General features: G+C 28.7%; 1 protein-coding gene across 1 annotated transcript in view; it reads right to left on the bottom strand.

The window, feature by feature from the left end:
* The window catches only part of LOC145284968 (uncharacterized), a 421,732-nt gene that overhangs the window by 118,621 nt on the left and 290,114 nt on the right, over positions 1-12,997 (bottom strand). Inside the window, exon 20 of the mRNA XM_080134072.1 lies at positions 3,595-3,709. Within this exon, the coding sequence (XP_079990198.1) occupies positions 3,595-3,709 (115 nt within the window). The remainder of the gene's footprint in view (positions 1-3,594; positions 3,710-12,997) is intronic.

Raw genomic sequence — 12,997 nt, 5'->3', positions numbered from 1 at the left:
AGAAAATACAATATTTTATAGAAAATACAATATTTTATAGAAAATACAATATTTTATAGAAAATATAATATTTTATAGAAAATACAATATTTTATAGAAAATACAATATTTTATAGAAAATACAATATTTTATAGAAAATATAATATTTTATAGAAAATATAATATTTTATAGAAAATACAATATTTTATAGAAAATACAATATTTTATAGAAAATACAATATTTTATAGAAAATATAATATTTTATAGAAAATACAATATTTTATAGAAAATATAATATTTTATAGAAAATATAATATTTTATAGAAAATATAATATTTTATAGAAAATACAATATTTTATAGAAAATACAATATTTTATAGAAAATATAATATTTTATAGAAAATACAATATTTTATAGAAAATATAATATTTTATAGAAAATATAATATTTTATAGAAAATACAGGATTTTATAGAAAATATAATATTTTATAGAAAATATAATATTTTATAGAAAATACAATATTTTATAGAAAATATAATATTTTATAGAAAATATAATATTTTATAGAAAATACAATATTTTATAGAAAATACAATATTTTATAGAAAATACAATATTTTATAGAAAATACAATATTTTATAGAAAATACAATATTTTATAGAAAATATAATATTTTATAGAAAATATAATATTTCATAGAAAATACAATATTTTATAGAAAATATAATATTTTATAGAAAATATAATATTTTAAAGAAAATACAATATTTTATAGAAAATACAATATTTTATAGAAAATACAATATTTTATAGAAAATACAATATTTTATAGAAAATACAATATTTTATAGAAAATATAATATTTTATAGAAAATATAATATTTTATAGAAAATATAATATTTTATAGAAAATACAATATTTTATAGAAAATACAATATTTTATAGAAAATATAATATTTTATAGAAAATATAATATTTTATAGAATATGCATTTTATAGAAAATACAATATTTTATAGAAAATACAATATTTTATAGAAAATATAATATTTTATAGAAAATATAATATTTTATAGAAAATACAATATTTTATAGAAAATACAATATTTTATAGAAAATACAATATTTTATAGAAAATATAATATTTTATAGAAAATACAATATTTTATAGAAAATACAATATTTTATAGAAAATACAATATTTTATAGAAAATATAATATTTTATAGAAAATATAATATTTTATAGAAAATACAATATTTTATAGAAAATACAATATTTTATAGAAAATACAATATTTTATAGAAAATATAATATTTTATAGAAAATACAATATTTTATAGAAAATATAATATTTTATAGAAAATATAATATTTTATAGAAAATATAATATTTTATAGAAAATACAATATTTTATAGAAAATATAATATTTTATAGAAAATACAATATTTTATAGAAAATACAATATTTTATAGAAAATACAATATTTTATAGAAAATACAATATTTTATAGAAAATATAATATTTTATAGAAAATATAATATTTTATAGAAAATACAATATTTTATAGAAAATATAATATTTTATAGAAAATATTATATTTTATAGAAAATACAATATTTTATAGAAAATACAATATTTTATAGAAAATACAATATTTTATAGAAAATACAATATTTTATAGAAAATACAATATTTTATAGAAAATATAATATTTTATAGAAAATACAATATTTTATAGAAAATATAATATTTTATAGAAAATATAATATTTTCTAGAAAATACAGGATTTTATAGAAAATATAATATTTTATAGAAAATATAATATTTTATAGAAAATACAATATTTTATAGAAAATATAATATTTTATAGAAAATATAATATTTTATAGAAAATACAATATTTTATAGAAAATACAATATTTTATAGAAAATACAATATTTTATAGAAAATACAATATTTTATAGAAAATACAATATTTTATAGAAAATATAATATTTTATAGAAAATATAATATTTCATAGAAAATACAATATTTTATAGAAAATATAATATTTTATAGAATATACATTTTATAGAAAATACAATATTTTATAGAAAATACAATATTTTATAGAAAATATAATATTTTATAGAAAATATAATATTTTATAGAAAATACAATATTTTATAGAAAATACAATATTTTATAGAAAATACAATATTTTATAGAAAATATAATATTTTATAGAAAATACAATATTTTATAGAAAATACAATATTTTATAGAAAATACAATATTTTATAGAAAATATAATATTTTATAGAAAATATAATATTTTATAGAAAATACAATATTTTATAGAAAATACAATATTTTATAGAAAATACAATATTTTATAGAAAATATAATATTTTATAGAAAATACAATATTTTATAGAAAATATAATATTTTATAGAAAATATAATATTTTATAGAAAATATAATATTTTATAGAAAATACAATATTTTATAGAAAATACAATATTTTATAGAAAATATAATATTTTATAGAAAATACAATATTTTATAGAAAATATAATATTTTATAGAAAATATAATATTTTATAGAAAATACAGGATTTTATAGAAAATATAATATTTTATAGAAAATATAATATTTTATAGAAAATACAATATTTTATAGAAAATATAATATTTTATAGAAAATATAATATTTTATAGAAAATACAATATTTTATAGAAAATACAATATTTTATAGAAAATACAATATTTTATAGAAAATACAATATTTTATAGAAAATACAATATTTTATAGAAAATATAATATTTTATAGAAAATATAATATTTCATAGAAAATACAATATTTTATAGAAAATATAATATTTTATAGAAAATATAATATTTTAAAGAAAATACAATATTTTATAGAAAATACAATATTTTATAGAAAATACAATATTTTATAGAAAATACAATATTTTATAGAAAATACAATATTTTATAGAAAATATAATATTTTATAGAAAATATAATATTTTATAGAAAATATAATATTTTATAGAAAATATAATATTTTATAGAAAATACAATATTTTATAGAAAATATAATATTTTATAGAAAATACAATATTTTATAGAAAATACAATATTTTATAGAAAATATAATATTTTATAGAAAATATAATATTTTATAGAAAATACAATATTTTATAGAAAATACAGTTGCGAATTTATTTTAAAAATATCGTTTACCTACGTTATCAGTGACCTATTTGCATTTTACAAAAGAATATCGCATTTAAATTGTCTGCAAATGATGATTTTTTGATTTGAAATATTATCGTTTGCTCACTTTATTTGTGACCTGTTAGCGTTTAATTTTAAAAAATACCGCAGTATCATTATCCGCATTTATATTTCCTTCGCTAAAGAATGCCCCATTTTGGATACAGATCTCAACAGATTTTCATGTTTACATACACAGATCAGTATCTTTTATTTTTGTTATTAAATTTACCTCTGCGTCCCTCAAACGTTCATATAATTTTGAATATATATTGAACGTAACCTGTTGTTAAAATCTCTGACACTGTAAAATTAAAAATATATATATATTTACTTTGAGGTACAAATCCAGAAACCAGTGTTTGCGTTTTTACAAACGCACTCTGCTTCACATCCAATTGACCAACCTTGACCTTGGTAATATTCCTTGCCGTCATAGATGCAAACATCTGAAATAACCATCAAGATATTAGATAATTAATGTTATAAATAAGGGAAATTATGTCAAACTAGCGGACATGCACACCAAGCTTAGTCAAGTATTATTGTTGCATCAAAACGGGGATATGTGATATAAAAGGGGTTTTGAAACGGCAGCAAACGGTTATATATATAATATACAGGGTATTGAAACGGAGATCACAGAGGATAGACTGGATGCTACTTTAGAGGAGAAGCAAAACATCAAGATAACGTATAGGACTAATATGCGCGTATATTTTGAATGAAGGCTGTTTGTGTCATTACACTTTATACTTAGGGGTGGGTGTTTATGATGGGGAGCACATGTATGAAGGACAAGGTTCTTTATGTTGGTGATGGCAAGACAAAATTAAGTACCTGGGTTTAAAAGACGAAGACCAGGTTTCAAAAACAAATATACATTTATTATTCACGGCCGGAATACTTTTACAGAACTACAACTGGCACGTCACTACAGCATGAAGATTTTCCTCGATGCCACTTCCAGTGTCTTGATGTCGCTCCTCCGATCTCAACTCCCCAAAAGCTTTACTCTATATTACATGAACTTAATTCCTATGACGTCATTCATCACACTCGCAAACTTATAAATATCGATTCACGTTGTTGCCAGGTGACTTACTGATTTTCGAATTCCTAACAGAATTGTTTTGTTAACCTAAACTCTAACTATAAACAACATCCCTAGCTTCGACTCCTATGACAATAATAATCATGATTTCAACATTCCTAAAATATCATTTACGAAATACAATTTCTGAATTAATAATAACCATCGATTATCATGAATTGATGTATTCACAATAATCTTCGATTATTCTTTCCGGGGTTTTCCGATAGTTAACAATCTAACAGCAATTTTAAAAAATATTCCCTGTTTAACTTATATAGATATGTGTATATCTATTATATTATTTAATTAAGCTAAACATATCCTATGGGTTTTAATTTTAAACTACGTCAAATAAATAAATAAATATCAATGTGGGAACAATAATTCAGAATCTAAATCTGGAATCCAAAACAATCGGAACATTTGGGGATATCGGAATTGGTGTCAGTATCGGAAATATTTGTGCCATTAGTTATTTATTTTTATCCGATTTTCGTTCATGTATATATATATATATATATATATATATATATATATATATATATATATAGTTTTTTTGTTGTTGATTTTTTAAACGATATTGAGGTTAGTGTCTTCACCTTGAAGATCGGATGTATCTTTAGAAATTGCCCATTTTTTTATTTTGGACGTAAACAAATGATATTTTTATTTATTTATTTATTTTTAAATTTTTAAAAAATCAACAACAAATTAATTATTGGAATTAAGGGTAGTACAATGGGGAAAGGAGTGGCTGGTTACTTTTAATGCATCTAAAACCAAGCTTCTCTCTTTACATCATCAACATTCTAATTCACATTTGTCATCAATTGAAATGAATGGCTCTCGTCTTCAGGAGGCCTCAAGTTTTGACAAGCTTCTGGGCTTGACCATTACTCCTGATCTTAAATGGAACACGTATATCAAATCTGTTGCCAAGGCCGCTGGAAAAATGGTGGGATCTTTCTATCGATCCAGTAGATATCTCACTGCTGATGCTATTCTCTACCTATATAAGAGCCAGGTACGTCCAAGGATGGAATACTGTTGCCACATCTGGGCAGGAGCTGCTAGAAAGGACTTGTCCTGCCTTCATAGAGTTCAAAATATACTTCATAGCCTCGTAGGAGATGTCCTTTTCTCCTCCTTGTAACCTCTATCTCACAGAAGAGATGTTGCGAGTTTGTCTCTGATGTATCGTTATTTTCATGGAAAGTGTTCAACTGAGCTTCAATCTATGGTCCCCCCTCGCCAAACTTTCACAAGAAACACTCGTCTAGCTGTAAACACTATCAATAATTTCCCCCACTCTTTATCTGTGCCTAAACCTAAACGTAGATTCCATGAACAAAGCTTCTTTCTTAGAACTGCACGTCTGTGGAATTGTCTTCCGTTTTCCTGCTTTCCGGCTGACTACAATATGGTTGTGTTCAAGTCTAAAGTAAATAAGTTCTTGATGAGCCGTTCCATATAAGTTATTAAATTTACCAAATTTTCATTACTAATGATTACTATATCGACCAATTTCTACTGTACACTCTTTAACCTTTATCCTTGAGTGGCCTCTGGGCCTTGATATTGTGGTGATGCCTTTGTAAAAAAAAAAAAAAAAAAAATATATATATATATATATATATATATATATATATATATATATATATATATATAAATCAAATGGAGAGAGGTGTTAAAAAGTAGTAGTAGGCAGGGAGGCTCGAATCCCTTACCACAAAGGAGAAAAAAGAGGGAGAAAAAAATAACGTCTTAGCTGATGCGTCCATCACTAACCCGGACGTTGCCAGCGTTGGAATTAAGGGTAGTCAGTCGAAAGGAGACGATGACTGTGAGAAATGTTGACGTAAAACCGACCCTTCCATGTGAAAAACCGACTAGTTAAGTGTGTAGGATAAAATGTTGGGGCCAATATTTCGATATTTGCCATCTGAAAAATCGAGCTTTAAAACAATACCGATTTTGTCGTCTGTCGGAAGTTTATGCGAGACATACACACCCACCCACACACACACATACACACATTTTGCCTTTTATATAATAGAAGACTAGCCTACGTGAACGGCGTTGCCTGGGTATTTGGAGGTTTGTATTTAGCAAAAAATAAAAAAAAGTAAAAAGCGGTAGTAGGCAGGCAGGCTTGAATCCGTGCCGCGAAAGTGGAAAAGAAAGTTAAAGAAAATCTGACGCCTTAGTCGATGTCTCCCTGATTCGACTGGAAGTCCAAAGCGCTGAAATTAACCGAAGTCAATCCAACGGTGACGATGACTTTCTAAAATGTTGGCGAAAAGAAAATCGACCCCTCCTTGTATAAAACGGCTGAGTTTATGGTGAAAGAATTAATGTTTGAGCCAATTTTTCGATATTTGTCGTCCGAGACGTCGACTTCAAAATGATACCGACCTTTTCAGGATCCGTCGCCTCTGTCGAAAGTTTTTGCGAGACATACATAAATACATACATACATACATACATACATTAAACAGACATACATACATTAAACAGACATACATACATTAAACAGACATACATACATTAAACAGACAGCCTGGGTGCGCGACGTTGCCCAGGTTTTTGGGGGTATGTGTTGAGCAAAAGAACAGTGGTAGTACTAAGAGAGGCTCGAACCCGTACAGCGAATGAATAAAAGAACGTGAAAAAATGTGACGTCTTTGCCGTTGCATCCATCGCATAACCGGATAGACGGGTGAGATTTATATTATAGACTAGCGGGACTACCCGGCGTTGCTCGGGACCGTATAAACAATGAGAAAATTGAAGTTGATTTTGAACATATTTGTTATTCTTCGGAGAGATGAATTTTAAATGTCTATGTATCATTAGTTTTTTCGAGCAAAAAAATATTTTACCTACCTTAGGACGGGTATTACACGTATCAAATAATTGTACCTTATCTAAGATAAGTAATTTATACCATATATATGAAATAATGTTTCCTTTGTGGGGATGGATAATATACAACACATATTAAAAATAATTTTACCTACCCTCGGACGGGTAATTAAAATAAATACATGAAACAATTTCACTTACTATCGACAAGTATTGTACAACATGTTAAATAATTTCTCTTACCACCAAGTCTACCATAATTTTAAGGAAACTGAAAACATTTTTAGAAGTTAGATCATTAGACTTTCCAAATTAGTACATAAATACATAATCTTGGTTAAGAATTAGGCAACCATTGCTTCATCATAAATTTCAATATTACTGGGGGTTTTTTTTTCATCACTATTGGCACTAAAATTGTAAGAAAAATTATGACATTTTTTAATGATGTCTCAGTAGAATTTTCAAATTAATGCATAAATACATTGACACAGTTAGTGATTAGACAACCCTTGCTTCATTATCAAATTCCACATTACTGTGTTTCATTTTAATTCTCCACTACCGACACCAAATTTAAAAAAAATACTTCATTTTCTGAAGATAACTCAGTAGGTTTTACAAACAAATAACAAATGTGTTAAGTTTAGTGATTAGGCAATCCTTGCTTCTCTACAAAATTTCACGTTACTGTGTTCTAGTCCTCCCGACTACCGATGACATATTTTTAAGTGAAACGATACCATTTCTGGAAAATAACTGAACAGGTTTCCCAAGTAAATATAGAAATGCATTGATACGGATTGTGATTAGGCGACTTTTACTTTACTACGAATTTTAATATTAATGTAGTTATTCCCTCCCACATACCAACAACATAATAGTAAGAGAAATTATGTCTTTTCCGGAATATGATACCACAGATATTCTATATTTTTGGAATATTACATTGTGAGGCATTGCTTTGTGACCCCGAAACGGACATTACTCTCTCCAAAACAACCCCAAAAGAGAACCCAAGAGCTTGTTTAAAATGAAAATAATCATGCTTCTTTCTTCTCCCCACTACAACCATCACATAATTCCCGGATGATAACATTAAAAATTCAAAAAAATACACATCACCCCCTACAGAAACTGGCCTAGTAAACTTTCATAGAAAACCAACAATATATGTGAATTAATCTACTTTTTAGACCGTAAACTGTTTCAGCAATATCCAGGATCGACTTCACAAATAAAGTAATTTGGAGATTGTAAATTTTTTAAGCCATTTCCGGGACAAACATTACATTCTACCACCCTCATTTAATCCAAGCGACGCTGGGTACTCTGCTAGTATATATATGACCAAGACAATGTTGCTTAACTTTGGTGATCTACATAAAGCATTTGGTATTCTGCAGTAGTACCCATCCTAAAATGACCACGACAATGTTGCTTAACTTTGGTGATCTGCACAAAGTATTTTGTATTCCCAAGTAGTAACCCATCTGACAATAACCAAGCCAATGTTGCTTAACTTTGGTTATCTACATAAAGAATTTGGTATTCCCAAGTAGTCACCCATCTGATAATGACCATGCTCCATGTTGCTTAACTTTGATGATCTTCGTAAAGCATTTGCTATTCCCAAGTAGTCACCCATGTGATAATAACCAGCCTCTACGTTGCTTAATTTTAGTAATACACATAAGTCATTCTTTATTCCCAAGTTGTCACCCATATGAAATGACCAAGACAATGTTGCTTAACTTTGGTGATCTAAACAAAAAGTATTTGGTATTCCCAAGTAGTCACCCATTTGATAATGACAAAGACAATGTTGCTTAACTTTGATGAACTACATAAAGCATTTAGTATTTCCAAATAGTCCCCCACTTTATAATGACCAAGATGATGTTGCTTTACTTTGGTTATCTACATAAAGCATTTTGTATTTCCAAGTAGTCACCTATTTGTTAATGACCAAGAAAATGTTGCTTAACTTTAGCGATCTATACAAACCATTTGATATTCCCAAGTAGTCACCCATTTGATAATAACCAAGACAATGTTGATTAACTTTGGTGATCTACATGAAGTATTTGGTATTCCACAGTATTAACCCATCTTCAAAATTGTCAAATTGAACCTGTAGTGCAGAAGCACCTTCAGAATTGTCAAATCGGACCTATACTGCACAAGCTTCTTAAAATTTAAAAAATCGGACATATAGTGTACAAGCACATTAAAAAGTATTGTCGGACTTATACTGCACAAACACCTTCAAAATTTTTCAAATCGGACATATACTGCACAAGCACCTTCAAAATTTTTCAAATCGGACCTATACTGAACAAGCAACTACACAAACACATTAAAATTTTTCAAATCGGACTTACACTGCACAAACACCTTCAAAATTGTCAAATAGGACCTATACTGCAAAAGCACCTTCCAAATTTTTTTAAATCGGACCTATACTGCACAAGCACCTTCAAATTTTTCAAATCTGACCTATACTGCACAAGCACCTTTATTTTATTTTAATCGGGCCTATACTGCACAAACAACTTCAAAATTTTTCAAATCGGACATATACTGCACAAGCACCTTCAAATTTTTCAAATCGGACAATATACTGCACAAGCAAAGCTTCTTTCTTAGAACTGCACGCCTGTGGAACTCTGTTCCGTCTGCCTGCTTCCCACCAGACTACAACTTGGATGTCTTCAAGTCCAATGTTAACAAATTCCTAATGAACCGCCCCCTTAAGTAAACACTTCATCAAATCTCCACACTAACGTAATGTACTTGCAATAACCCTTATCCCTGAGTGACTTCCGGGCCTTGATAAGTGGTGATCACTGTGTAAAAAAAAAAGCACATTAAAATTTTCAAATCGGACCTACACTGCACAAGCACCTTTAAAATTATCAAACCGGACCTATACTGCACAAGCACCTTCAAATTTTTCAAATCGGACCTATACTGCACAAGAACCTTTAATTTTTTAATCGGACCTATACTGCAAAAGCACGTTAAAATTTATCAAATTGGAGATGTACTGCACAAGCACCTTAATTATTTTTCAAATCGGACAAAAAATGTACAAGTACTTTCAAAATTGTCACATAGGACCTATACTGCACAAGCACATTCAAAATTGTAAAATCGGACCTATACTGCACAATGACCTTCCAAATTATCAAATAGGGCCTATACTGCACAAGCACTTTCAAAATTGTCAAATCAGACCTATACTGCATAAGCAACTTAAATTTTTTCAAATTGGAGATATACTGCACAAGCACCTTCAAAATTGTCATATCGAACATACACTGCACAAGCACCTTCTAAATTTTTAAAATCGGACATATCCTGTTCAAGCACATTCACAATTGTCAAATCGGACTTATACTGCACAAGCACCTTTAAAATTTTGAAAATTAGACCTATACTGCACAAGCACCTTTAAAATTGTCAAATCAGACCTTTACTGCACAAGTACCTTCAAAATTTTTCAAATCCGACCTATACTACAAAAGTCACTTCAAAAATTTTTCAAATTGGACGTATACTGCACAAGCACTTTCAAATTTTTCAAATCGGACCTTTACTGCACAAGCACCTGAAAAATGTTTCAAATCGGACCTATACTGCAAAAGTATGTTAAAATTTTTCAAATTAGACTTATACTGCACAAGCACCTTCAAATTTTTTCAAATCGGACCTATATTTCGCAAGCACCTATAAAATTGTCAAATCGGACCTATACTGCAAAAGCATCTTCAAAATTTCAAAATACTGCACAAGCTGTTTAAAATTTGTCAAATCGGACCTATACTGCACAAGCACTTTCAAAATTGTTGAATCAGACCTATACTTTACCTATGTCATACAATCCCGGATGACACAGGGTATTCTGCTAGTACACATCAACCTCCCGGGCAATGCCGGGTCTTCTGCTAGTGCATATACACGTACTTCATCCAATCCTGGGCTATGCCGGGTATTTTGCTAGTACAGATATCAACCTATGTAATCCATCCCCGGCGAGCTGGGCATTTTGTTATGTAATGGATGGCTGGAACCATCCGATACATAACTGAAAAGAAAAAACTTTTTTAATAAAAGATTTAAAAGAGTGGGCATCGAATAATCGATTGTCCACCAGTCGAAACGAGAAAGTGCTTACATCGTAAACAGAGAAATCGGACGACGATTTTTTTGTTTACAAAACAAGGAAACGTGACATGCCTCGTAACTGTGGAATGTATAGAATTTAGCATGAGTGATAAATTCATGTGTCGGTCAGTTGAAGAGAAATCGGACGATGGTTCGAGGTCAGGAGGCAGCAAAAAGTTGTCAAAATGTGACCAAGAAACACGCGCACCGGGATCGAGCAATATGATTGACAGATCGCGTGGATGGGAAAAATCATGCTAATATAAGAGGTGATTTTTTGGAGTTTAACCAGAAAAAGAAGAAGGAGGAGAGAAGAAGAAGAAGAAGAAGAAGAAGAAGAAGAAGAAGAAGAAAGAGACGCCGATAGGAAACGTGCGACTGTCAAAGGCATAGCGTTTCCACACACCCCTCTCCATCACTGAAATGAACACTAAGCCACACTGTTAAATTTTGAACTATTGAAAATCTTTGTGTAAAACGAAAATAGTTTCAAAACAAAATATATTTTTATATAAAAAGCCAGTGTGTCTTACGTCTTGATTTGTTATGCTGAGTTACGTCTGACCTTTGTGTGCATATCAAATTCTGGTTAGCCGGAATCATTATTTTGACAGGTATGACAGCTTCAGAAGCCGAGAAATGAAAAATGCACAGTCAAGGGGGAAATAACTCTGTCGTCTTAGCCGTTACCATAACAACCAGAAAATTAAACAACTAGACGATCAATAAGAGACGGCTACTGGGTTTTTGTTGCAGTGGGGAACTTACTAATTACGACCGTTCCCAACCTAGGAGTCCTGGCGCTTTATAACAATTTGGCTGGTACATATATCAACCAATTTTTTTTCCAATCCAAGGCGACGCCGAGTGTTCTGCTAGGAAAAATTTCATGAATTTTATCCGATCCCAGGCCATGCCAGGTAATTAGCTAGTGTATATGTCATGCTACTTCTATGTCATACAATCCCGGGCGACGCTAGGTTTTTTGTATCACATATACACCAATTTTATCAAATCCCGGGCTACGCCGGGTATTCTGCTAGTACATATGCCGGGTATTAGGCTAGTACATATATCAACCAATCTTATCTGATCCCAGGCAATGCTGGGTATTCTGCTAGGAAACATTCAATGTATTTCCACCTACGTCGGGTAATTTGCTAGTACATATTACTTTTATATGAATTCCTTAAAACCCTTCCTCCTTAACTGAATATTATATACAAAAACATAACCTCCCAATACTAAGAATGGCTTTCTGAATAAAAATGTTTTTATTTCAGAATTTGGAATCAGCAGTTTAGCTATTTGTGATGTTTGGAATATGACATATTGTCTTAATTAAATATACGAAAACTATATAATGCGCATCTTTTTTACTTGGTCTTTTGGTTAAGATCAAAGTGTAGTATCTGTTCTTAAAATTAAAGCAGTTTCATGTTTTGCTAATAAAATAAGGAGGAGATCATGGTTTACATGTCAAGCTTTAGAGAAACAAACGTCACTCGAAAATAAGGATGGCCTTCTAAATAATAATGTTTTAATTCAGATGTGATTTTTGGAATATGATATCTTGTCTCAATTTTTTTTTTACACCGTGATCACC

Source organism: Euprymna scolopes, chromosome 9 (genome assembly GCF_053919585.1).
Source record: "Euprymna scolopes isolate OS-2025 chromosome 9, ASM5391958v1, whole genome shotgun sequence".
In the NCBI taxonomy this organism is placed as follows: Eukaryota; Metazoa; Mollusca; class Cephalopoda; order Sepiida; family Sepiolidae; genus Euprymna; species Euprymna scolopes.
This window is presented reverse-complemented; position numbering and strand designations above follow the sequence as displayed.